This window comes from Mus pahari, chromosome 5, assembly GCF_900095145.1.
Source record: "Mus pahari chromosome 5, PAHARI_EIJ_v1.1, whole genome shotgun sequence".
NCBI classification, from domain to species: Eukaryota; Metazoa; Chordata; class Mammalia; order Rodentia; family Muridae; genus Mus; species Mus pahari.
In genome coordinates, this window is record NC_034594.1 from 67,018,247 (window position 1) to 67,045,271 (window position 27,025).

The window sequence follows — 27,025 nt, forward strand, 5'->3', positions numbered from 1 at the left end:
GCCTCTGCCTCTGCCTCTGCCTCTGCCTCTGCCTCTGCCTCTGCCTCTGCCTCTGCCTCTGCCTCTGCCTCTGCCTCTGCCTCTGCCTCCTGAGTGCTGGGATTAAAAGCATGCGCCACCACAGTCTCTACTGTTAACAAAATAAAGGTCGGCTTTGTGGTAGGGCAGGATGGGGCAGGTCTGATGCTCCAGTGACACTTGGTTAAGAGCCTAAGGAAGGAAGCAAGGGAAAGTTGCTCACCGGTTAGGCAGGCTCAGTGCTGATGATGTCCAGGGCTGCTGTGGGAAGAGAGTGAAAACATGCTTCAGGCTCTAGAGGCACCCTCTCTTTGTGCTGTAGCCTTGTGCATATGTGATTTAATTAATTTTTCATGTTGTGTGTATGAGTATTTTATAAATCTGTGTGCCGTTTGCATGTCTGGTACCTACCAAGGCCAAGAGGAGGTGTCAGATCTACTGGAACTAGAATTATAGGCAGTTAGGAGCCTCTAGGAAGGTGCTAAGGATTAAACATGGGTCCTCTGTAAGAACTCTCTTATCCACTGAGCTGCCTCTCCAGCCCTGCATAGGTTTTATTTATAGTGACCATTTTATTAGCACAATATTACCAATACCCTATGTAGGCCTGTGCATCTTCAATTGCAGTTTATTTCCGATCTGAGAGCAGCCTTCACATATCAGAGGGCTCCACCCAAGACTGAGTTAGTACCACCACTACTTCTTCAGTTTCTGCATAATAAAACATAGGTTCAGAGACTAAGGATGAAAAGAAAAGCCTCAAATAGTTTTTGGAAAAAACATGGATTCAGAATCCCGATGGTCTTGTTAAGGTCCTAGCACATGCTCCATTGGTGAGCCACACATTGCTGGAGCTTCTGAGACAGGAAGTAAACAGGATGTGACAGGATGAAACTAGTTTAAGTGACACTTAACTTTTCCCGAGTGAGCTGGAATCTGTTTGAGGTGGTTATCCATGAACGAGCCCAGAGTTTCTGAATGTTATTATTTCAATCACTTCATGTTATGAGTATGACCGTTCTTATTAGACCTTCCATTTTCATCTCTGGTCCATTGGACTGTTCAGTAGACCAAAGTAGATGGACTTTAAAAGAAGAATTCATTCCTTAGCTTGTTAGTTGATTTGTCTAAAGTCACCCATGCAAAAATGGACATGTTTCAGTGGGTATTGTCATAATGATTGTTAAGGTCGGTGGTCCATACCACAGCTGCTGCCCCGATGATGCGGGTCATTCTGAAACCTGGTCATTCTTTCTTCCTTTTGGAGACGGGTTCTCATGGTAGCCCAAGCTGCCTTTGAGTTTGCTGTGTGGCTGAGGATGAACCTTTAACCCCTGATTCTCTTCCCTCCACCTCACAAGGTGCTAGAACCCTAAGTGTGAGCTACTGTGTCTCCTTTATGTGGTACTGGACATCAGCCTAGGCTTCCTGTGTGCTTGGTGGGACTCCTCCAGTGAGTTCTAGCCCACATTCTTTTGTTTTGGTTTTGTTTGAAGATAGGGTCCTACTGTATAGCCCCGGGCTGGCTTTCACGTGTTGGTACCCCCACATCTCATCCAGGCCTGCTGCTAACATCTTGGCCGTCACTGCTGGGGTGACTGAACCTTTCAGAGGTGGGGCCTGGTAAGAGGGCTTCAGGCCCTTGACAGGATGGTGAGGAGATGGTTCCTGCTCTCTCATTCACACTCACAGGGCAAGAAGAGCAGTTTGGCTCTATGTGTTCCCAGAGGGATGTGCCCTTCCCTGAGGGGAGAGCATTGGGGCCCAGTGAACTCTGACGCCACCTCTCTGAAGCCATGAGCCTATGACCTTTCTTACTCATAAGCTCACCATCTCCATTTGCTACAGTGGCACACAGTAGGAGGGCAGCAGAGTCTTATGAAGGGTGGTATAGAAAGGGAGGCTGCGGTCTGTGACAGTTTCTTACCCCTAGTGTGGAATTCCTTACACTCTCTTCTGGGAAATGCTCTATACATGGATGCTTGTATCTGTGCAGTAACGCCTGTGTCAACGCTCATGCTGCCAGAATTAGATCATTAAGCACACTATTAGCGAATCCTCTCTGTTTTGATTTTCATGTTAAGACTCATGCCTTCCTCATAGAATTAATTTTATCAATGACATAGAAAATGGTTCTTTTAATCCGAGTCTGTGTGGAGGCATCAGTACCATGGTTTGCCCCAGGATTTCCCCCCTAATGGCTTTCGCCAGCTTGAATTAGCTTGATGTATCATTAATGCATACAAATGACTTTTATTTTTGTTCATAATCTGTTCATAATGCTACGGTGCTCTGCTCTTCCTAATGTTTTTAAAATGATTGAACAGTGATGTGCTTTTTGACCTATTTAGCCCTCTACAGAGGCGCTGATCAAGAGAATAAGAAAATGTCACTTAGCTAGGACAGTCAGGAGCTGTTATAATCTGTAGCTGAGGTTTCCCACTCATTTGAAATCTTGCAGTTGGTAACCCTTCTTCCACTCTGCTCAGAATAATCTTCATTCATTAGGGCACAATCTACAAATGCTTGATTAGCAGCATTCTGCTCGCCCAGTCCGTGGAAGAGGGATAAATGTGACCCTCAGGACGCCCATCTTGTAAATTGGAAACTGTTTATCATGATGGCTTCTTCTGTGACACACAGTGATCCTGGCCCCCAAGAGTTGGGGAGTTTGGGGTACATGGTTGGGCTGATGACCTAGATTCCCAAAAGGTGAGCTCTGGATTCTGGGGTCATTGTGACAGAGGCCAGAGAACAGCTTCCCCTGGGTTCTGGGAGTCAGACTCGGGTTCTCGGGGTTGTGTAGCAGCTGCTTCTACATGCTGAGCATCTTCACAGCCTGGAAGGACAGATGCATTTGGTGGCCATCTGTGATCATGAGGGGCCCCATGTGGGTTGGGGGGACACGCGGTTGGTGCCACCCGTGTCTAGGTCAGTTCCCTTGTGTGCTGGCCCCTCCCTCGCTGAGAGCGTATCCCTGTGTTCGAGCCTAGGCTTTGTTCTGTGGATGTCCAGGCTTCCCGAGGCTTCTCAGGCAGAGCTGCTCTGCCCAGAGCAAGGGCATAGCTGAAACGGTGACGCGCCTACTCTGTCTCCCCTGTTGTTGAGATGCCTGCAGCCCTGCTCCTGCTGCACCTCAGTCTGCTACAGAGGTTGTGCAGGCTGTGTTCCAGGGGCAGACTATAAGTAAGCTCTTGTCTCAAATCTCAGGCAGCTAGAAAATGCCCCATCTTTGCACCAAGCTTTTGTAATGTGTGTGAGTTCACTTCTTTCCTGACTTACAGACTGGGCGGCTTTTAGAGGTAGAGAGATGCAAGGTCCTGTTTGCTTAGGTGAGCAGTTGGTACCATTCAGGTGTGTGTGTGTGTGTTTGCGCGCGCGCATGCTCAGTGGCAAAGCAGGCACACTCAGCTCTCTGTATTTTGACTCCGGTGTTACCTTGGTTTTAAATGTCCTGCAGAAAGCCCTTTATTTACATCTTTATCTAACTGACTTTTTGCAGTGCTGAAGCTCACGCCCAGAGCTCTCAAACGAGCCAGGTAAGCACATTACCAGAATCATGCCTTCAGCCCACTGTGATCAGGGTCTAACCTGAGGCCAAAATGCTTAAATCTCTTAGTGTTTCATAGAGTCATAGAGCCCTTTAATAGTTCTGGGCACTAACTGGCTCTAGCCAGCACATGGACTGTCCCCACCCACCCACCCAGGTGGTTTCTTCACAGAATCTACAAGCTTAGGAAGGCAGGGTTGAGCTCTGTTGTAATCTAATGGAGCTGCCACTAGGGGGTGCCAGGAGCACTTAGAATATTTTCATTCTGTCTTTTTCCCTTTTGCTGTCATGGTGGAGAAAATACTGACACATTTTTAAAAGTTGAACTTTGGGTGTGCTGCATAAACCGGACCTAAGAATCATGAGTTCGATCCCTGGAACCCGCCTAAAGGAGGAAGGGGAGAATCAACTCTACAGAGTCGTCTGGTTTCCTTCACACGTGCTGTGGCACGTACACACCCGCATTCACACATCCATCATGCATACACACATGCACACACACCCTATGATGGTAAAGTTTGCAGCTTTTGTCTTCAGTCGTACTGGAGCAGCAGAGATCCCAGAACCTTGCTGGCTCAGCGTCTGCCCTCCAGGTTGTCACTTCAGTGGGAGCCCGGACGTGAGGTCAGGGCAGTTAGGAAGGCGTTAAAGGAGGAAGTGATGTCACTGATTCAGCTTGCCACTGGTCACTGGGGAAGCTGCAGCCGAGGCTCCCTGCCATCTCCACATCCTGTCTTTGTCAGCATTGCTAGTTGATCTGGGAGCAGAGGTAGCCAGGCAGGCAAATGAGTGGTGTTTGGCCCTGGGGGACAAAAGACTTCACTCTCTGATGATGTCATCACACCGTTATAAATTCACATTTACTTTAGTAAAAATAGATTTCAGTAGATTTGTGTATATTTTGTATCTGCTTAGAAACATTTTAGCACTTTTCCAATTAAAATATGTTAGGAAAATAACCAACAAACATGCCAATAAAAAGTGGTCTGTTAACCCCCACCACTAGTCATAGCATTTTATCTTCGTTTAAGATAGGTTCTCCTGTTTCCCAGGCTGGCCTCAATTTTACATGTGGATGCCCTGGAGCCGCTCATCACGCCTCTTCCTCCTGCCTTTTGGGATTGCAGGTGCTACCACATCTGGTTTCTGTGGCTCTGGGTTTGAACCCAGAGCTTTGTGCCTTGCCAGGCAAACACTCCAAAACCCTGGCTGCAGTCCTAGAGCAATGTTTTATGATTAATGTATTCTGTTGAGTTTCTAAAATAAGATCGTTAGTGCTGGAGAGGTAGCATGGCACCTAGGGGCACTTGTGCTTTCAGAGGGCCAGAGTTCAGGTCCCTGCACACAAGGGATGCTTCACATCTGACCCGTGATGGACTTTCTGCACGTCCTGTGAAGCTCTTTAGAGACGGCCTCTGCGCTAGAACCAAAGCCAAGACACCTCCCTATTGGGCACAGCCACCCACCTCCTAGGCTTACATGCAGCGTTCATTTGTGTGAAGCTGCCATGGACTCCTTTATCACAGGGGCCTAGCACCTCTGAAGAGGTCCTAGAAGCAGCAGGTACAGAACCGTCACAAAATGCAGCTTAGAGATTTCCTGGAAGACTCCTCTCCCGTGTCCACACTTGCCATCCCCTTGGAACACACAGCAGCCTGTGTTCAGGAGCACAGGCAGCACCCATCACCAGGCTACACAGCCTGCACTGGTGCCCGCTCTGTCTCCTGCCGCAGGAGAGAATGGGGCACTGGTACCTACCTTCTGCCCCCTCTCAGACCCAACCCTAGCCACTAGCATGCTTTGGTTTAGCCTTAGCTTCACGGACTGGGACACACACACCTTTTCCGAGAGTGGCCAGGTGGCCTAGTAGTCATGCACGGGATATTCTTGGGAAGGGTGTGTGTTCCTGTACCCAAAGGCAGAGGTGCTGAGACACCCGAGGCCTGGTGGATTCCCTTGGCAAGTACAGAGCTGAAACAGGCATGGGGAAGCATTGTACTTGTCACACACGGGTGGTGGGTTTGTGGGTTCATCCTCGCTGCACCCTCTGCCTCCCCACTGTGGTTTATCAGGATTCTCAGAGTTCTTCAGCTGAGACGTATGCACTAAGTCAGGGTTTGGGTGTCTCGGTGACTGAGTACCCCAGGTTAGACTCTTAGGCAGCGCTGGCTCCATTTTAGCCCTTCCTCCCTCTGCCCACCCGGTCCACCCTGTGTGGATTCACACATGTCATCTCCATGTCTTCTCCCAGCTCTCCGCAGGGTAGCTGTGATGCTTTGTGAAGCAGGTATGATGGGGGCGGGTCTCCTGTGGACCTGCATGCTGTGGCCCTACGTCCTGCCCTCCTTTCGCTCTTGCTGAGGTAGTGCTTCGTCTTCCTGGATTGGGTCGCCTTCTCTCCAGCCTTGCTTTTGACCCTAGGATGTCCCAGCCGAAAACTAGGGCCTTAGAAAAATTTCTTCTCTTGTTTCTACCTGCCTCCAGTCTTGTATCTGGAGCCAGGGCTGCTGAGCTGAACAGGGCCCAAGTTCCTCCCTTGGAGGTCATCATCTACTTGGCACAGCACTTGCTGAAGCTAGAGTAGGTGCTGGTGCAGGGTAGGGGTGATGGTGCTTGCCTGCCTGGGGTCTGTGCAAGGACCACGCTTGTTCTGTATCTCATACCAAATCATCACTAGCAGGCTGTGTCTCACGTCCATCAGCCAATACAGATGCCATGCATGCACCTCTCAGTGAGGAACGAGGCACAGGAAGGTCAGATACCTTGCCAGAGACCACACTGGCCCTTAATTGCCACACCAGGACAGTTCTATGTCCAAGATTCCCCCACTCCATTGGCCATTGTTGTTAGGTGACCTAATCGTTACATATTAACTCCACTTGTCAGAGTCTCAGTAGCTGGGGTAATCACAGCTACTTGAACAAGATACTTTGTAGCCATTGAGGCTGGAGTGCTGTGGCTTTGAGGTGACTGCTTTCCTGAACCATTGGTCACACCCTTTCAGTTCCAGTGGGGTGGTCACATTTGGTTGGTGGCTTGGCTTGGCCTGACTTTGTTCTTTATCTAGGCTTATTGACTATTATGTGTTCTCTAGGGCTGTCAGACCAGCACCAGTTGCTCCCTGGTTGTGCCCAATAAGTCAAGTGTAGGCCACTAGGTGGCAGTGCAGTCACAGCCAGGGCTGCTCTTTGCTTAGGGTTTCAGACTTTCCTGCTGTGGCTTCAGGTGTGATCAGTAGAAACCTCCTTAGCCCTTGTGGGTTAAAGATGGTAGCAAGATCTTGTGCTGCCTTTATGTAAATTAGGAAGATACAGTTAATCTAGGCACACATGGGATGTGGTGTGGAGGAGCCTGGAAGCTCACACTGGAGTCACAAATGGCTTCCCTTGCCGTGACAGCTGCTTGTTTCTTAGTGGCTCAGCGGTAGGATAGCAGAATTCGCTGGATTGTGTTCTGAGTGCTGTATGAAGTTTGCACTTGGGAGACACATACCCACAGCCCACATCTTATGACAGGCTCAGAGAAAATACATGAAAAGTGTTCAGAAGCGGCGCTTAGTAATGACCGCTGTGGGAGCCCCGCCCACAGCCGGCTCTGCTGTCTCTGCATCTGCTTGTGTTAATTTTACCTCAAGAAAATAGTTTGTTGGTTTTCTACTCTTTTTTCCTCACCTTTAAAACTTAAAAAAAAAAATGTTAAGGGATTTAGCTTTTTAAAAATTAATAGCTACAGGTAACTGCAAGAGATACTGTTGGCAGATGCAGCAAAAAATATTTCTACAGAAAATTGGATTTTGCACATAAAACTTAGTCATACTAATAAAGACAGGTCATTACCCGTTTTAAGCCAAATAAACAAACTCAAAGAGACCCGCTGTCAGACTGATTCTGGGAGGATTTTTATTTTTCCGAGGTGTGTAAATCAGCTTTAGTGTGGTGATTGTGCCTCGGATTTTGCTCAAATCATTCCTGCCTCTTGCACTGCTGGGCAGAGTTACCAAGGGCTGAGTGATTTACAGTCCTGTTGCAAGGTATGTTTATATTTAAGCAGTGTGACGGGGGAGCTAATGAGAAAGATAAGAAATTTATCGTCCTTCGTGATTGATAGGACCACTGCCTGCGCTTTAATTGAAGTCTGACTGATCACAGCTGTGGCTGAAGTTTGGGGAAATGAGTTGGGGTGAAGAGAAACTTCCATATTTGTTTCTCCACGTTTCAAAGGTGGTCTTCCTGCTGGCAAGATGGCTGGTGGTAGAAGCAACCGGTACTGACCAGGGCTTGGGTGATGACACTGAGATAATGATGGTGTTTGCCCTGTAACTTCCCCATGGAAGGTGGTTTATGAGTGTAAGGGAAAAGATTAAATACTGTGGGTTTTTTTAATGGCTTTAAATTTTTACATGTATAATGATAAAATTCTCTGCAGCTAGTCTTTGCTAAACATTCTCTGGGTTATTTAAGACAGTTTAAAAAGAAAAGCGGGGTTGGTGGGGAGCTCACACTGATAACGGCAGAGGCAAGCCTGCTGTATTAGTCACTGCCTTAAAACCTCGGGATTGCACTAACCTGGGCACGTCTATAGTAATCTCGCAGACCTGCCTCTGCCTGTCATTTTTTAAAGGTACCATTTGGGTTGAAGCTCAGTCTTGTGAAAATGTCTAAATTTTCCCATTAAGTGCTTAAAAAGTAATAAAACTAAAGTCATTAGACTTCACTCTTCAAAGCGATATCTGGAGAAATATTCTCCAGCGCAATAAATCTGAACAAGGGTTCGACATTCATGTCCCTTGGTCTCATTCCCTGGAAATGGACGTTTGAAGGTAAATTGCTTAAGTAGGGCAGTTTAAATTTTTAATATAATCTTATTGTAACTGTTAGCAAATGATTGAGGTGCAGAGGAGCCTTATATGTTTTGTGAGATTGATAATGAATGCTCTGCGGTGCCTTTTCTATGCTGAATTATAGATGTTATGACAGTTAGATGCTCATGAAGGTGCGCAGAAAGACTTGCGTCATTATTGGATGTTCAGCTGTGCTCCCAGAGGAGGACCTAGTTTCATTGGCTCCTGACTCCTCTCCAGTTGGCTTTGTCTTAGACGTCTGGAGGCTTTGACAAGCCAGACTCTGTCCATTGCTTCTGTGGCCTGGCGAGGGTAAGGCCCTCACCATTACATGGCCAGTTCAAGCAAGGGAAAAATACCGAAAGGGCAATTTCCATCTCCCTAGCAATCTGCTCTGGGGGAATAAGCCACCTTCTCCTCCAGCGGGATGTCTTAGGTCCATAAGGAGTTCTGGCTTGCTTTTATGGATCAGGGAGGCTTAAAGAAATGTCTGCCAGTCCTGTCAGTGGCTCCCTTTCGCTGAGCCCTAGTGTTGCTGGTCGGCTCTTGCGGTTGTGTGTGTTGACTGTGGATTTGGTCTTTGAAAGCCCTGACCTCCAGAGAAGTTGCAGGAACAGAGTGGCCCCTGCTTCAGTAGACCTTGGTTCAGTGCAGGGCTGTATGAATATTCCAATGTATTTGAAGGAGGACAAGCGTGGGCTACTCTACATATTTATAATCCTTCCCCTTTTATACTTTTTTGTTTTAGAAACAAAGCCACACAGTACCTTTGTCATCTTTTCTTCATGTGTTTTTGAGGAAGGAAAAACGTCTACTGGATGCCCAGGATTTGCGCTTGTTTTGGCAGTGCGGTCCTTTGGCACTTTAAATTTCTGTAAATTCTTTACATTTCTGTGTTGTAATTTGCCTTTCACTTAGCGTGTCTCACCTATGGGCCTGGTTTGAGCATCTTCACAGAGGGGAGAAGATTGCTTTTCAGTCACTGTGAGTCGGAGGCAGCACTGAGGATTTGGGTAATAATTAGCATAAGCAAGCTCTTGTAACTCACCCGTGTTCAGGAAGAATCCCCAGAAGCCTCACGGGAGAAGCTCATGTGTCAATCAAGAATGTATTGTTAGTATATACAGTGTCGTGGGCTGCAGTGACTGGACAGTCGGGAGTGGGTACTGCCCCCAGCACCGATGTCCGGTGGCTAGCAACTGCCTGCGCACCTGTTCATGTGTCTGTTTCTTTGTGTGTATGTCTCTCTCTCTCTCTGTGTGTGTGTCTATGTCTGTGTGCGCGCGCACGCATGCACACACATGCATGCATGCTTGTGTCGGGAAGTAGCATAAGCATCACATGGTGTCAGCTTTCTTCACATGCAGTCAGCAAATTGTCTCTTTGTTTATTTTTTGCTTTTAGTTTTTTAAACTAGGAGACAATGCTGTTTTCTGATCTATGGGTTCTTGGCGTGTGTGCTTGTGTTTGTTGCAGTGTGACAATCTGGCCTGAAAGTCTTTAGGCCTAACCTCTACCACCGCAGACTTTTAAAATCTGTGGTGGTAGAACCCTGTGAGTTCTAGCCTTAATGTCACCAAGAACATTTTTGATAAATGATATTTCCTTAGGATAGATTAAAGCAAGAATTTTGAATAGAAAGACAGTAGTTTGAGAAGAGCTAGGTTGACTTTTTGTCTGAGTCTTAGTAACCTTTTTTTAAAAAACTATTTTACATATATGAGCATATTGTACCTATCTTCAGACACCCCAGAAGAGGGCTTTGGATTCCATTGCACGTGGTTGCTGGGAATTGAACTGAAGACCTCCGGAAGAGCAGTCAGTGCTCTTAACCGCTGACCCAGTCTTCTTTATAACCTTTTGTTTATGGCTGCTGGTGACGTGTTAGAGGGTGAACTGAAGTCTGCACAAGACTTGAAATACATCATATGATGAAGGATTCGGGATGAAGGATGGATGCATAGGTGTGCAGTAAAGTAGGCATAGCAACACATTACCATCAAGTCTAGGTTGGGCAGAAGTGCATGTTCATTGCAGTAGACAAACTTGTACTATAAACATTTTAGGGACAATTCAATACGGTAGTTATGTATTTATAACACTACTACATCCATCCTATACCAAGAATAATTTATATTTAATATGAGGATTATTTTCCTCTCAAGTAGAAGTACACAGTACAGCATCTGTACTTCTTTTGAGATTTTGTTGAGCTAAAAGTACCGGATGCCAGTCAGTCATGTGAGCTTCCGTGTTCCAGGAAGAGGTACTAAAGCTCTCTCGATGTTGCTAAATCACCGCAGATTACAGATTCAGAATCAATCAGCATTCTCTGCTGAGCTCTAATTAACACTGAAGTATTATTAGTCACGAATGTGAAGTCTTGATCGGAGATGACCTCAGGTATTCTAAATGTAAATAAAATTAGATTTAGATCCCTTTTAATTACCTGAGGTGCTGTGCATAATTATAATGGCAGTTGATAAACTTAATTTCTCATTAAAGGAGAGAAATGTTAGAAAGTTTCTGTCCACTGTCTACTTAACTCTTTGGCAGCTGCAGTCCATTTAAAAGAACTGTTAAGGCTTTTATGTTGTTTTTGTAGAAGTTTGCATCATGTATTTTACTGGGCTCTTCAAATTCATCATAGGCTTGGTCACTTCTAAAGATTATTGTTATGTGTGTGTACACATGTGCACACGCATTCATGTGTGTGTGTATGTGTGTGTGTATGTATGTGTGTACCATGTACTCTTGTTTAGAGGACAGATTGCAGGAGCCTGTCCTCTCCTTCCACCATGTGGATTCCAGAGATTGAACTGAGCTCATCAAGTTTGGCGTCAATGTCTTTACCCACTGAGCAGTCTTGCAATTCTTGACTTCATTACATTCACATGGCCAGAATCCTGTAGTGTCTCCAAAGGCAAGCCTGCCCGTTAGCAACCCTGCAGGAGGCATTGGGACAGGCAGGGCTCTGGGTGGTGCTGGCTAGTGGTAATAAGTGTGTGTGTGTGTGTGTGTGTGTGTGTGTTCGTGTGCACTGGGGGAGGGGGCTGCAGTGACTTAATGCACAAAGCCAAGCTGGAGACTGAGTGGGAATGTGTTCTGTCACCTCATCCTTCTTTCTAATCACATCATAATACATTGTATAATTCAACCTGTGTGTCACTGTCAGTTCCCCCAGACCTTCTGACGAGGCCTCGTGACTGACAGCAGGAGGAGAGGCCTTGTTCCCTCAGAGCATGTGTGCATGTAGCGGTCCGAGGACAGACAGCTTATAGGAGTCCTCCCTCTCCTTCTCCAGCATGCTTCCTGGGGACCAGGCTCAGTGCTGAGCCACCTCACTGGCTATTCTCCTCAGCAGTTTAAGGCTCTCTGAAGATTGGTGTGGAGGCAGGAGACGGCTCTGGACACCATGGCTTTCGTTTACCTTGACCTTTAGACTGGAGCTGGATTCAAACTTTAACCTTGGCTGGGACAACAGTAGTCACTAAAGGGAAAGCTGATGCTTGCACGAACCGCACTGGTTACCAGGTTCGTGAGGTGTCGTCTACCCCTGGACCGCCTGCCCTGCCCTTTCTTAGTCAGAGCTCTGCCTGCCTCGGTTCCCATTGACCTTGATGTCTTCATCTTTAAAATCTTGAGCTGTTGTCTTGGATTGGGAGGTTTACCCAGTCACCCCCATCCTCTGCCTTGTTGCTGTCCCCCGACCCCACACACAGTCCTTACTCAGCCCATCTCCTGACTGGCTTTCTGGTCTCCAGCTGGTTGCCTGGGGCAGCCCGGCTCTTCATACTTTCCTTCTGACTTTCTTTGATGAAACTGATAAAAGTGTGTCAGTTATTTTGTAGCCAGTTTGGTCTTTTCTGACTTGTGGCTGGTGAGGTGGGAGTGTGCAGAATGAAGGATTCCCAGCCGGCCCCGGGCCCCCACTTCGGCGTGTCAGAGCAGCCTTGCTCTGGGATCATCGCTTCTGTGTGAGACAGCTTGCTGAGTTGAGGAGAAGTGACAGGTTCATTTTCCCCCTCTTTGTTTAAGCCATTTATCTTTTAGCTCCTTGCCTGCCACCCGAATTGTATTGCCAATTTATTGGGATATTCACTTGCCTGGGCTCAGAAGGTGCGGATTTGCATCCGACTTGAGGGCAAGTGAGAAGGGAAGTTAATCGTCTCCTGGCTCCTGAACAGATTTTTTTTCACTAGTGTTTAGTTGTGGTGCTTGAAGGGTTACATGTTTTCTAATCAGTGTGGGTGTGTGTTCCACTCCCTGGAACCCCACATCCGTGAGCATAGCACACCCAGGCCACGCAGCTCGAGGATCTTCAGCTCAGCTCCTGCGTGTCTCTCTTCCTGTGAGGCCAATGCAGGCTGTGTGTGCTGCTTGAGCCTAGCCTCGTCCTCTTCTCGCCCGCCCATTCTTCTCTCCCGTCTCCTTCCTCACCTCCTGCTCCCTCACCCCACAAGGTCAGCCTCTCATGGACTTGAACTCCTGATCCTCCTGCCTCAGCCTCCTGAGTACTGGGATCATGGTGTGTGCTGGGCTACACGTTTTGTTGGCTGTTGCATCGAGTGATGTAGGATAGTAATGAATGCTGTCCAGGCAGTGAGAGAAGCTGTGGTCAGCTTCTGTCCTTAGGGTCCTCAGTGCAGAACACCCCAGGTGACAGTCTGAAGGGATCCCTCATATGAGCAAGGTCGATAAGAGCATGTGCCTCTCCTGTGTTGTGCATGAGCTGTCTAGATTGACACATGCTTCCACGCTTGTCAGTTTTCCTGGTTCTCTGGGGTGGCTTTTCCCAGCATGTGTTAGTTTTGTTTCCCTTAAGCATCGTTGAGGAAGCTGGACTTATCAGAGGTCCAGCTCTAGGTGTGTGGACACAGGCTTTGGTGATAGGGAGTGGAGCTGGCCTGGGTCATGTGACTCCTGACTTTGAGAAACGTCAACTTCTCAAGTCTGTTTCCTCCCTGATCCTGGCTTAGAAGTGGGCACACAGGACTGCCCGAGCCCTTGGTGCAGTCAGTATACTGTGTATAAAAGCTCTGCAGAGCATCCAAACCTTTCCTATTGCGCGCTTGCAGTCACTTGCTCAGTGGATCCTTAGGCAGACCTAAACCTTTCCTGCTTGTCTTAGCTTTGTCTGCAGTTATCTCTAAACTTTCAATGTTTCCCTCGTGCACACAGTTCCCACGCGTTTGTGCTCTGCAGCGCTGTATTATCTAACCCTAAACAGGGGAGCCAGGAGGAGCTGAAGGTGCCAAGACAGGTGCCAAGAAGCAGAGATGCTTGGGATACTGAGCATTAAATTAGACAGATCTGGTCTCTTCCATAGGATGCTGGGACGGGAAAGTCACCGAGTGTACTTAGCATGCTGGTGGCCAGCCAGAGTGAGTTGGCAGTCTCCACTGCTCCTAAGTATATCCAGTGGTACATGCACCAAGTCAGTGGGACAATGTATGAAGCATTAGTGAGTTGAGGGATGTGGTACAGCCGAGTGAAACAGCCAACTCCATGTATATTAACCATGGAACGGGCATCAACCTCATTAGCTGTGTTGGAACACTAATCAAGAATATAGTCAAGAGCGTTCAGGGCCAGCAGCATAAGTAAATGCATTCTAGAACCAACAGTCTTGCTAAGAATTCTGGAGTCAACAAGGGCATTCCTGAACCAAGAGCATGCTGGGAACAGTAATACCACAACATTCATTGTGGGACTATGAACATGACTAAGGAATTGGCATTGGGGCTGAGTTATGGTAGTCATGCAGGCATCACCCGTCCTGACACCACTGGGATGGGAGAGTTAGAAAGGCTGTGCTTGCACTTGAGTTTAGACCAGAAAGCCTAGGGAAGAGCCTCCTTCGGGCCCTGCTGCTCAGTAAGGTAGAAGGCAGCTTTCTGACCAAAGCCAAGGGTTGCTGAGCCGAGGAAGCTAAGGAAAGCAGAAGACGTGGGAGTTTGAAAGTCCAGGGTTAGAGAAGAATCCTGACAAAACCAGTTAGGATTTGCAGTCATTCAGGGGTGTGGTGGTTGTGTGAGAAAAGGGGGTGCAGATGTCAGCTGAGGTGCTAAGGAAGATAACTGGGGGGATAGCTGGAGGACCCACCAGCATCTTAGTGCAGCCCTGACTGCAGACTGTATCATCTCTGCACAGAGAACAGACTGGGGCCTGAGATGTTACCTGAAGGATGCTGATGAGTCAGTCTGCTTAGCAAGCCCCCTTTCTGGCAAGTGTTGGAGAAGAGCGTGGTACAGGGCTCCATCCACATCCATCCTGGCTGAGACAGAATCAGCCAAAGGCAGTCAGTCCCCAGCTGGGAAATGGCGAGGCTCGTTTTCAGAGCCGTGAATGCTTACCTTGTCACTCTTCAGCTAGCTCCCGGGTGGGTTGTCTGCAGTACTGTCCCCGCTGGTACAGTGATGCTCAGGATGACTGCACACGCCCATTTCCAGTTACCTACATTGAGATAAAACTTTAATGAGCCTTGTGCTGTAGAGACGTGAGAAGGGGGAATGGGCGTGTGTCCTGTAGCGTGCTCTCCTATCCCTTTGTCACAGTCGGTTATTTCACATGACAATCTGTTACACTTGTAAAAAGGAACAAACAGACTGTATTGTTCCCTTGAATCTCTTTTTTGAGTATTCCGTATTCTTCCACTTGTTTCTGTGAACAGGAAATCCAGTGGCCCTGACTGAATGCAGAAATTTCCCCTCGTTCTAAAATTCTGAAATTAATGTCCCCAGCCTTGACTTTGCTCCGTCCTGAAGGTAACTGTTTATTACAGTCGGCATTTAAATCCCCGATTAATAGGAGCAATTAAACAATAGCTTCATTTCCAGCAAATTAACAACCCTAATAGGTAATTGCGACATAAATGAAGATAAATTTGTTTTAATACAACGAGATAAAAAGAATACAGACAAGAACTGAATCTCGGATTAAGAGTTCAGTTTTTCCATTACTTTAGGAAAAACTCAAAAGGCCTTTCCAGAAGAAATTACAGTGTGGCTTTTTAAACGTGTCTTAGATTAGAGGGCTTTTTATTTTAAAGAGAGTAATGGAAATATTATCGAGGCTGAGGGCTAGCTGGGCAGAATACTTACCTGGCATGTTTAGGAATCCGAGTCTCATCCCAGCATTAAAAATGAAGAAAACCAAGCCTACTTGATTGATTGAGACATATAAACACACACTAATTTATTGGTATACATGTACTGGCAGAGGGAAGATGGGCATAGACAGATATATGTAGACATCCTGGTCTCAGGAGGAAGGTAAGTCACCATAGAGTCTCCATTCACCATGGCCACCAATTCATCCTCCCTTGATTTGCTGGTGGCCTGGGGACCCCAGAGGTGGCTCTCTGTTCAGAGCCTCTCACAGGGCTTTCACTGGCAAGGCTTCGAAAAGCAGAGGCCCAGAGGGCCACAAGGCCTGTTCAGTGTTCCGGGTTCAATCGCAGGAAAAGTCGCCTTCTTCCTTAGTATTTGTTCTAGTTGGGAAACTGTTCTAAGGGTCTAGACATAGGTTTTTAGGGAACATGGATGCATTTGGGCTAACTGTGTTGTGAATGAGAAGAGCTGGTGGCCGTGCAGGAAGGAGCTAGACTTGAGAACCACTGAGAGCAGGTTTCAGTGGTGACAAGCAGGGACTTAAAGCCTGTTCTGACTGTAGGATAATGCGATTTCCCTTGCAGAGTCACATGCCCACAGAAGGATCCCATGCTGTTATAGAAGCTGTTAGGAGTAGCAACGATGTCCCTGAGCTGTGAGACACCTCTCCCCCCTCTAATAAGAGTCTTGGTAGCTTTGCTGCACAGCCAGCCTGGAAGGGCAGACTGACAGCGGACACGGGAGTGTCCAATCAGAATGCCAGCCAGCCAGTCTCTGGAGCCCAGCGCCAGACCAGCCCACCCACAGCACACCGAGTCCTGCAAGCCACTCCAGTGTTCTTATCCCCAGAACCACTGGAGATGTTCCTTGTTGCCTGCAGGCTGGCAACCACAGTCTCTGCACTTCGAAGCCTTGAAAATGAGTATCTAGTTCCCTTTCTCATTTCTCTTCCTCTCATTTGTCCTAAGCTTTCTGTCTGACCCCCTCTGTCAGTCATCCCTTCCTGCATTCCCATGGGTGCAAGGTGATGCATGCAGGCATTAAAAGCACACGTCCAGTGCCTCCCCAGCAGTTTAGATGATCTCACAGTTCGGCTGGATCCCAGCAGGGTGTTCAGATGGCAGACTGTGCTGTTTCCTGACTTGGGAATTGCCTTCAGCTACTCGGGAGCCCGCACCGCCTCTGCTTCTCCATTCTCCTGTGCTTGCCCTCTTCCTACGTCTCCCGTTTTGTTGTTGGCTTGGGTTTGAAGCAGTGTCTCATGTAGAACAGGCTGGCCTTCAGCTCACCATGTAGCAAGGGATGATCTGACAGCCTTGCTTCCATCTCCCAATGCCAGGCTTACGGCCATGCACCGTCTCGACCAGGTTATGCCATGCTGGGGGAAGGGGAGCCCAGACTCCTGCATTCTTCCAGCCGAGCCTTCCTCAGCCTTGCTCCGTTTCCTTCTCCTTCTCGTTCTGTTCTGGCATAGCTTTCTCCTTCCTGGAAACTTAGGCACTGCATGGACAGAGCATGCCTCCAACATGTATTGACTTTGCCATTTTTGTGGTAAGAAATTTTTTTTTTCCTTTTTTTCATTCCTAAGTCACACATTCAGAGCTATATGGATAACTTGGTAATGAATTTCTCCTTAATTAATAAGCTAGTTTAATGATCACTCTCCTGTAATTTAAAGTGGAGACATTAGTGGATCTTCTATTTGTCCCTGGAAGATTTACAGTCTGCAGTTGTTTTTTGTTAATTATGGGGGTTCCCCAGGTGAGCCCCTTATGGCCATCCACCAGGGCCTTGTGGTGACAGGTGTAAAAGGCTTGTTTTGGTGTTGACTTACAAGAGAGAAGCACAAATCATGCAATGATTACTACCCGAAGTGACTAAGCTTTTAAAATATTTTGGGGGCAAGGTGGATTGGCATATTTGTGACCCCAGAAGTTGGGAGATGTAGGCAGGAGGATTGCTGAAAAGATGCCAGCCTGGGGTACAGAGTAAGACTGTCTCAAGCACTCACAGTGCAGTATAATTCATGTCCGTCGTGTGGCTTCATAAGCACATCTGTTACACATATTGAAAATACTATTTTTATTATTTTATATAAGTAATAGTATAATTATCTAAAATAGTACCCTGAGAATGGGCCTTCCAACTCTAGGTTAGCCATTTGCTACTGTTTTTCCCGTAGCAGTTCCCTTTTAGATCCTGTCTTCACTTGGATCTAACCATACAGTACTTCAGTCTGTATACCATAGATGGCAGGGCTGTGTGTCATTCTCAGCTCAGAGCTCCTGCTCTTCCCACGTCTTGGTTGTCACCTGCTCCCTCTAGGGCAGTGGTTCACAGACTTCTTAATGCTGCGACCCTTTAATACAGTTCCTCAGGTTGTGTTGAGCCCCAGCTATTAAATAATTTTCATTGCTATCATAGTCATAATTTTGCTGCTGCTATGAATTGTAATGTAGTTTTGGAGAGAGAGGTTTACCAAAGGGGGTTGCAACCCACAGGTTGAGAACTGCTACTGTAGAACCTTGTGGGAATTTATTTGAGATCTCTGGGTGTTCTAGAAGAGGTGGCGAGACTTGTGCTAAGGTAGGTCTATCACAGGAGTGCAGAAACCCACCCTTAACCCACATAAGGTTTGTGTGGCCAGAGTCATTGAAAACCTACTCAGAATGTCATAATCTCAGCATCATAGTCAGATTTGTCTTGGAGAAGATGACCCTGCAGACTAGCCCCCAGGCTCCAGTTAGGGGTCCTTTAGGCTCCGTCTCTAATCAGCCATGGGAGGCTGAGGGCTTGCTTGGTCAGGGTGTTGACTGAAGACGAATTGGGAACCTCTCTGGTGGTTGGGCCAGTGGTTTTCTGTGTCTCCTCTGTGCCTGTGTGGGATCAGGGGCTGCTGCACAGGGGGATGGGACTGCAGAGGAAATAGAGGAGGTCTGGCCTGGCAGCATGGTAAAGTCAGGTGTTGAACTGACTGTGCTCCTGTCATTTTAGAACACAGGAAGGCCTCAGGACAGCCTCTTTCAACAGAGAGCCATCGGCATTGAGAATGGTCACTAAGGCATGAATGTCCAGGTACCTCCCCGAGAGAGAGTCTGGAGCTTTGAGAGGCCTGAGGACCAGAGCCCTGGAAGCTCCCTGTAAGAAGCCAACAGAGGAATTGAGGAGTTCCAGGCAGAGGGGTGGTGAGGCCAAGGACCCTATGTGTTTTGGAAGCCTAGAAAAGAAAGGACTGGACAGAATAGTCAGCTACACCGGGAACTGTCAGGGCTCATGTAGGAACGAACATGTGGTCTGACTTGCAGGCAGCTACCAGAGACCCTGAGCACCACACGAGGTGTCAGAGACAGACCAGCTCCTAAGGTATAGGGGTCAGAAGCTGTGGGTGGGTGTAGCCGCAGACAAGGACACAGACTTGGAGGCTGCTGGAGAGAGGGGCCTGTGCTTCTGCTTGGTTGACACACTGTTGTCTTGGCCACAAACGTCCTTTGTTTATGTCACTGTGTTAGTCATAGAAGACAGTTTTGGGGGGCTTACAGTTACAGAGAGATGTTTTCTGTCGTGACAAGCAGCAGCAGGCATGGCAGCTGGAGTAGGAAGCTGAGAGCTCACATCTTGAAACTCAAACACAACAAAGCAGAAAGAGAAATGAACAGCATGAATCTTGTAGACTCAGAATCTGCCTTGAAGGTGGGCTCAAACAAGGTACACCTTCTAGGTCTCTTCCCCAAGCAACTCCACACCTGGGAACTAAGGTGTCAAACGCCTGAGACTGTAGTACACATCTCATTTAAATCACCAGAGTTAGTTATGCGAGTACCCTTAGACACAGAGAAAGAGCTGGAGAGCAGGGGATCCCCCAGCTCCTGTCCTGGCTCTTCCAGACATCGTCCGAGCTGCTGTCCTCTCTCTGGTTTTTATATTCATGTATGTGGGGTTGTTGTTGGTGTATTTGAGATCAGATCTATGTGTAGTCCAGGCTGGCCTAGAACTAGTTTTCCTCCTGCCTCAGTCTTTCAGGTTCTGTAAGACCAGTGAGCCCCACACCTGGCTTCCACTGGGTCCCCTTTATCTGCTGGGTAGAGTGAGGTCATAGCCCTCCCACCATGCTCAGCCTTCAGCCGACAGCATGGTTACAGGGCTACGAGCAGAGGGCTCACTCTCCTGGTAGGACCAAAGTGACTGATGCTTTTGTGTGGATGAGCTAGTAATGTCTGGAAGAAGACAGGTTGTTTGGGGTTGAATAGAGCAGTCCATCTCAGCGTTTTCCATGCTTCCTTGTTCAGTAGAAAATGTAAAGTTTTGGGAGAAGCAAGTAAGTCCATGTCGGTTTTTGTTGTTACGGTCTGTAGCTTTTACTAATTGGAGAATGGAGCTATGTACATGAATATAGGTTTCAGTTTAAGGATTATATTAACCCAGATCAGTATGGAGATCTTCCAACCTGGAGAATTTTGTCAGTTTGCTACTTGTCTATCCCCTACATAAGGTGGCACCTTTCTGACATGCTCTTCTGTCTGAACTTGCCATTGTGAGCTTTGTGAGATTAAATCCATAGGTACAAATGAAGGGCTGGCCGGGGGGGGGGGGGTTGGTTGTAACCCCCTCATTCAAGTCCAGGCAGAAAGCTTCATTGTAGAGGAAGCAACTCTAAAGAACTCCAGATGCCACAAGGAGGAAGTGTTGGGGTTCTGTGGTAAAGGTCAATGGCCATCTTGTCCTAGGCGACACTTTTAGATGGAACATAGCCCGTAGTGGTAGAATCCCGCCAAGCATACAAGAATAGTAAATGTCAATAGTTTAAAAAATAAAATGAAAGATCATTTTGAGCTTGGGTGTTTGTGTACTTGGTGCATAACATGAGACATTTACATGCATGCACTGATAATGTAAGATATGTAGCATGTGTTTGTTGAATGGCCAAGGTGCTAGCAAAATCAAAGAGAATGAGGTCACTCCGCCAGCAGGTTCTAGGGTTGTATCTGATTGGTGTAAACCTAACAGCACTTTATTCCAAGTAGCAGCAATAGTTAGAGTTTTACAGCGGCAGGGCCTGCCTTCGGTCCCTGCGGCCCCTGCTGTAGACTGGTGTTTGGAGAGGTACCAAGCTGTCACCTGCTGGGATCAGACCTGCCCAGATTCTCACATAGTCCCGTGATGGCGGTTGTGGTCCTATAACCGTCTGCATAGTTCCTGCCTGGAGTTGTCTCTGTACTTAGGAAAGGCTTCATCTGAGGCACCAGGTGTGCTATTTCCTCCTTGGTATACACTGCAGGAAGCAGCAGCTGCCATCATATGGAAGATATGTGGCTGCTAGCAGGAAGTTACTGCGTAGTTAATATTCATTTTCCCTTAGACAAAAAGGGTGTCAAAGTGCCCTACAACACAGGGACAGCCCTTCTTCATCTTCTCCTTTTCTCATTTAATTCACCCTTACCCAGAATCCTCTTATCTGGCATTCAGTAGACGTGCCCTCTTATGTTTTTTTAAATCTTTCTGAAGTACTCAACATAGAACAAAAAAATTTAAAAATCGTTTTTATTGGTATAAGTTAGAAGGTCTAAAGAATAATAATGAGGAAATAGGTCAAACAGGAAATAAAATTAGTAAAAATAACTGCTGCCAACTGTTAGATGCTGTGAGTCTGTGTTTTGATGATTAAGGTTGGAGGGACAGTCTCCATGGGGGCAGGGGCTTTTACCCATAGTGTGCAGCCACACTTTTTGTTGCCCATTGTGGCCTTACGCTGAGCTGTGTTCTTTATTCTTGAGTATTTTCCCAGTGCCTTCTAAGAAGGATGGCAGGGATTTGCATTCGAAGTTTCACACAATGTGGATTTCCATAACATACTTGTCTCAGTTTCCTGTTCATAGCAGGTGTGGAGAGTGCACAGTTGAGCTGTCTTGTGCCTCTCCTCTAAGGTCCATGGTTAAGTCATCGTGGGTCCAGATTGGTGGATCTCAGGCCGAGAGTAAACCAGAACGTTGGTTATCTGAACCTCCTTTTGCAAATGAGTAGTCGCCCAGTGTATTCGTTACTTTCCTGTTGTTGTGATAGAAGGCAAGGCCTGACAAAAAGAGAAATGGGGGACTGGGGGTTTGTCTTGACAGTTCCAGAGGGGATAGGACCCATCATGGCAGGGAAGGCACAGGAGCAGGAAGATGAAGATGGACTGCCAGTCAGGAAGCTGGCTGATCACATTCCATCTTCAGGAAGACAGAGAGCAGGAAGTGGGACCAGGCTGAAAAAAAAATCCATATCCTTCAACAGGGCTCCACCCTGTAAGTCTTCAAGAACCTCCCTGAACTGCACCACCAGCTGGGTATCAAGTTTCCAACATCAGAGCACGAAGGGACATTTACATCCAGACCACAGCACCGGGCACTTGGGAGTTGGGGTTAATTTGGGGTTTGAAATTGCAGGACCTCCATGTGACAGTTAGCGTGCAGTTCTTGGACACTGACCTTAGGTTTTCTTTCTGAGTGCATGTAATGATTTTTCTTAAGATTGTCTAATACACATTTTCAACGGTCCCTGATCAATACACCAATGGCTTTGAAATGACGGAGTGCCACGAAATTCCTCTGTAATTTAAACATGATTAGCTGATGAAGGTTATGATCAATATGTGGCGGGAAGATAAATTAATTGATATCATCCTTTCAGGGTGATGAGAAGCCTTTTGGAGGTGGCCATGACTGATGAAGCGGCTGCTTCGTCTCTGAGAACCATTTTTTATAGATTGAATTTCCACATAGTCACATTTAACACTATCATTCCTATGCACAGAAGCCAGGAGCTGTGGACACACCGGTTTCTGCTTAAAGTTGTGTTCATTTGGAAGTGAAATTGTCTGTGAACCCTGCGTGGTCTGTTTGTTGTAACCGTGGGTCCTGGAGGGACAGGGTGCCTCCACAGCCGTAGCAGTGTGTGCAGAGGCAAGGACCGGGAAGCTCCAGGCTTGATTCAGTTCCTCCCCAGAGAAGTGACTCTACATGCATGGTCCCTACCGGAGCTGCTCCTCATATCGCAGTGACCCCTATTGGTGTGAGAATGGCTTTCTAATCGTTGATTTTCCTTGCAGTTAAATTCAATATGCTTTATCAGCAAGCCTATTTGCTGAGAGAAGTTATGGCTGGTTGAATTTATATTTGTATTGATTGGGATAAACTTCTAGTGTCTGTGGTAATATGTTAAAATTTAAAAAAAAAAAAAAGATAAAGGAAAGAGTCCTTGGTAAAATTACTCTTGTTTGAGTATATAATTCTACAAGTGTGGTACAAGTCATTCTTTCAAGAAATTTTCAAAGGGATTCTGTTTGATTTTCCTTTTGGGGGATTATTCTTACATCAAATAACTGGAAACTGTTAGGTGGCCCTGTGCCTCTTGCTACACATTTGAGTCCCCTGAGGTGGTCCAAGCAGGCAGACTGAGGCCTTCCCAGGAGTCAGGACTGGTCTGTTGTGCATCCTATCTTACTGGTGTGGTTTCCATTCTCAAGCCACCTAATGGTCCTGATGACTGGTGGCTGCTGGCACCAGTCTCACCTGTCCATTTCAAAGAGAACAAGCAAAAAGACAAGATAGGGACAAAGAGAAGCTCTCACCTGAGGACAGGTCCTGAGAGCCAAATGAGCTTCCTATTCTCATCCCAATGGCCAGGGCTTGCTTGTGTCCTGGTTCAATTGGCCAGGGCTGGTTTGTGCTCTGGCCTGATTGGCTAGGGCTGGTTTGTGCTCTGGCCTGATTGGCTAGGGCTTGCTTGTGTTCTGGCTCAATTAGCCAGGGCTTGTTTGTGGGCCATGATCAGTTAGAAGATGGGATTCAGAAGCCCTGGGAAATGTCATATTTATCCTGCTGGTCAGGTGTCCAGATGAAACTCTCTGTAGAAGATGAAATGGCAGAATCCTGGGATCATCAGAGGTCCCTGTTGTTCACCTCGTACGCAGCCAGCAGCCTCACCTCGATGTCTCCTGTCTCTCTATCTACTAGTTGCCCAGAAGATCGTTGCCACAAGGAAGAAGCAGCAGCTGTCCATAGGCCCCTGCAAGTCCTTACCCAACTCTCCAAGCCACTCCTCCGTGTGTTCTGCCCAAGTGTCCGCGGTACACATCAGCCAGGTACTGGAGGTGATGGGGGAGGTGAGGCAGTGAGCGGGCGCCAAGGAGGACCTGGGGCAGGGAGGGTGCACAGCCGTGCCAAAGCTGTCATCCATAGTTTTTTTTTTTTCTTTCTCTTTTTTAACTTTGTAAATAACAGCATGCCTGTAATTGACTTCCCATTTCCTTCAGAAGCTGCTGTGGCCAAGTGGGCTTTATGGGAGTAAATCTTTAATGTTCTCTCGCTCTGCACACTGCCTGTGTTATGAGGCATGCTGGCACAGGGTGGTGCCAGGTGTGTGCTGCTGTCTTTGTTGTTGATTGAAATCACTGGCTCTGCTCTTGATAGGTTTATGGCGGCAACAGTTGTGAGTAAATCTTACCGGCTCAGGAACACACTTAAGCTTAGACCTGGTATTGGGCTACAACCACCATCCCCTTTAGGTCCTGTAGAAGCTGGTAATGTCCCACAACAATGTTTCACTAAATGATTAATTTGGAAGCAAAGTATTTGTCAAAGGGATCCACCCAAAGCCTTGTTAAGGAGCTGGTGACTCGCTGGTCCTTCTTTTGTGATCAGTCCTCCTTGGGTGAGTGTCCCATTCCAGATACCCAGTGTGCCCGGGGAAGCCACTGCCCTGGTGCATTTCCCCCTGGGGCCTAGGATGGGCCAGCCACACACCTGAACCCCTCCACCGTTGGTGTCTTCAGTTGGGACAGTCCTCTTATTTCTGAGGTTCATGTAAGAGTGGCTGCTTGTTGTTCTGAGAGCCCCTTTCCTCCTCATCCCAGGAGGAACAGTGAAGTAACCACAAAGCCATTTTTAACTGTGCCTTGTTTTTTCGGAGGAAGAAATATTGTGGTTCTTTTCTAGGTTTTTTTTGTTTGTTTGTTTTCCTTCAAACTTCACTGCATTGGTACTGACACCCGTAGTCTCAGTAGTCTAGGGACTGAGACTGGAAGATTTCTTCAAGTTCAAATCCAGTGTGGGCTACATAGTGAGTTTTCAGTCACACTAGGCAACAGAATGAGTCCCTTTCTCAAGAAATAGAAAATTTCAAGCCCTGTTATAGAGACCCGAGTTCCCTTTTTCTCAGACAAAATAACTCTTGCTTCCAACAGTACTCAGTGCTAGTAAAACTGACCAGGTAAAGGAGTTGACACCTTGTCTCATGACAAGAGAGAGCTTCTTCATGGCACTTGTCATTTTTCTTGCTGTGACCGTGTGTGGGTGGTTTTGATGTTGTTTCATTGACAGTACATTGCTTTTTAATTTTTACAGACAAGTAATGGAGGTGGGAGTTTAAGTGACTACTCATCCTCCGTCCCTTCAACCCCGAGCACCAGCCAGAAAGAGCTTCGGATCGACGTCCCTCCCACTGCCAACACTCCAACGCCTGTCCGGAAGCAGTCCAAGCGCAGGTCCAACCTATTCACGGTGAGTGTCAGTCCTGGGGACCCACCGTGTCGCAATGTCACTGGCGTCCTAATCACACGTCTATCCTAGGGTCTGCAGAAGCCAAGCTAAACTAATGCAGTGACTCACTCTCTCGGAGTCTGAGGGAACTGAGGAAACCATGAGAAGCAGAGATTTGGTTCCTCAGCAGACTGGGAATTTCCCAGCAGGGACCGAGTGTGAATCCTGAGGAGATTGTGCACAATCTTTTCCCTCCCAGGACCTTCACGGTCTCACACTAAGGACTTGCATTTGATACAGAGATGGGGAAGGTCTTGAGAATTTTCATTTGCATCTGACCAATCAGAGAGACCTTAGCTATAGCCCCATTCACCTGTTGGGGTCTGAGAACTGACCCCAGGGGTGGGCACGGGCTAGGACTCGCCTGTCCTTGAGTGTAGCAAACTCCATCTCTCTCTCCAGGGTTTTTAGAGATTCCTGCCACAGGCTTCGGGCTTTCCTCAGAGTCCTCCAGGAAGTACACTGGATTGAAAACCTGAGCTTTGAGTTAGAAACTGAGTCTAAGGTAGGGCCAGGAGCGTGCAGTTTTCTAAGCTTTTTGACCCGTTGGGTGCAGATGCTCCCTGAACTACAGAAAAGGCAAACATACTGTTTTCTGCTTCTTATGTCCAGCAGACATCACCAATTAATCATGGATGGCTTTGTCGTTGAGCCCAGAGGTACTGTGGTGTGGTTTCAGGAAGTCTTTCCCTGGCCAGCTCTGTACAGTATCTTTAATTAAAGCCCGTGCAAATCCTTTGGCCTCTGGATTTGGTGTGGCGCTACTGACTCAGTCACAAGGAAATGTCTTCTCGTTATCTTCCTAAAGACTCCTGGAGTAGCTAGAAGTTCATTGTCTGCCCTGATGCCTTCATTTGAAGATGCTCACATAATGCTGTAGGTACCTGCCTAAGGACTTGCATTTGATAGAGATGGGGAAGGTCTGTGGGTGCCCCACTCTTTCCTACCATGTCTGTGGATGTCTTCAGGGTTAGGTTGCTCATGCTCAGTCTGCTGATAATAGCAGGTCCCCTCTGAGCCACCTTATCCTTTTCCTTTGCTGCCCTGTATCATACAGCTCTGACAGACACGACTGGCAGCACTGTTTGACCTTAGATAAATCACTGAACCTCTCTGATCTGGGAGGAGTAGCTAGGCTGCAGTGGGAACTATCTATTGAGAACACTGTAGAGGGGCCGAGGAGCCGGAGTGGTAGTATGTGTGTCACTCTCACTGCTGTTGAAGTCTGGAACATGGACACCAGTGATGTTCAGCAAAGAGTCGGTAGGACTGCTGGGTAGGTCTGCAGATGTCATTCTGGCTTCTAAACAGTACAGGCAAGGGTCTGACATGTGCAAGTAGTGCACAGATAAAAGGTGGTACACCATAAAGTTTCTTAGACACAGCCCCAGCAATCACACTCATCTGCTGATGTCCAGAGTACGGAGGTGTCACTTCCCAAAACAGGCGGCTCATTCACTCGTGACTCGACTCCTCCCCCCCCATCCAAAAAAAAAAAACAAAAAAATCCAGTTGCCACAGCTGTCTTTAGAGGCATTGGGCTCCAAGGAAGTAATAGTTCGGTGGTGGATGAGAACCTTCTGTCCCCACGCTGCAGGGGTGGCCACACAGAGGATGTCTAGCACCAGTCAACGCAAAGTCACTTTGGTTTCTGGCATATAAAAGCCAGGACATACATACTAGTTTAAAGAGAACTATTTGTGGGGGGCTCTGTTCCCTCTCTTCACAAATACCATGGGGCCTGGGTGGCGATAACTCGCTTACCTTCTGAGGATCTTAATTATAAGATCTGAAGGGGGTGGGGGTGGGGGGGAAGAGGGAGGGAAAAAGGAAAATGGATTTGCTAATAGTTGCTGTTCAAAGGCCTGACTGTACTAAGTGTCTAGGACACAGTGAGGGGGAGAGAGAGAGAGAGAGAGAGAGAGAGAGA

At 47.4% G+C, this 27,025-nt stretch overlaps 1 protein-coding gene across 12 annotated transcripts in view; it reads left to right on the forward strand.

Moving 5' to 3' along the window:
- Agap1 (ArfGAP with GTPase domain, ankyrin repeat and PH domain 1) overlaps positions 1–27,025 on the forward strand; it is a 436,093-nt gene that overhangs the window by 181,257 nt on the left and 227,811 nt on the right. For all 12 annotated transcript variants that reach the window (XM_029539053.1, XM_021197517.2, XM_029539054.1 and 9 more), the window contains 2 exons: positions 23,512–23,639; positions 24,901–25,056. In XM_029539053.1, coding sequence (XP_029394913.1) covers positions 23,512–23,639; positions 24,901–25,056 — 284 coding nt within the window. The remainder of the gene's footprint in view (positions 1–23,511; positions 23,640–24,900; positions 25,057–27,025) is intronic.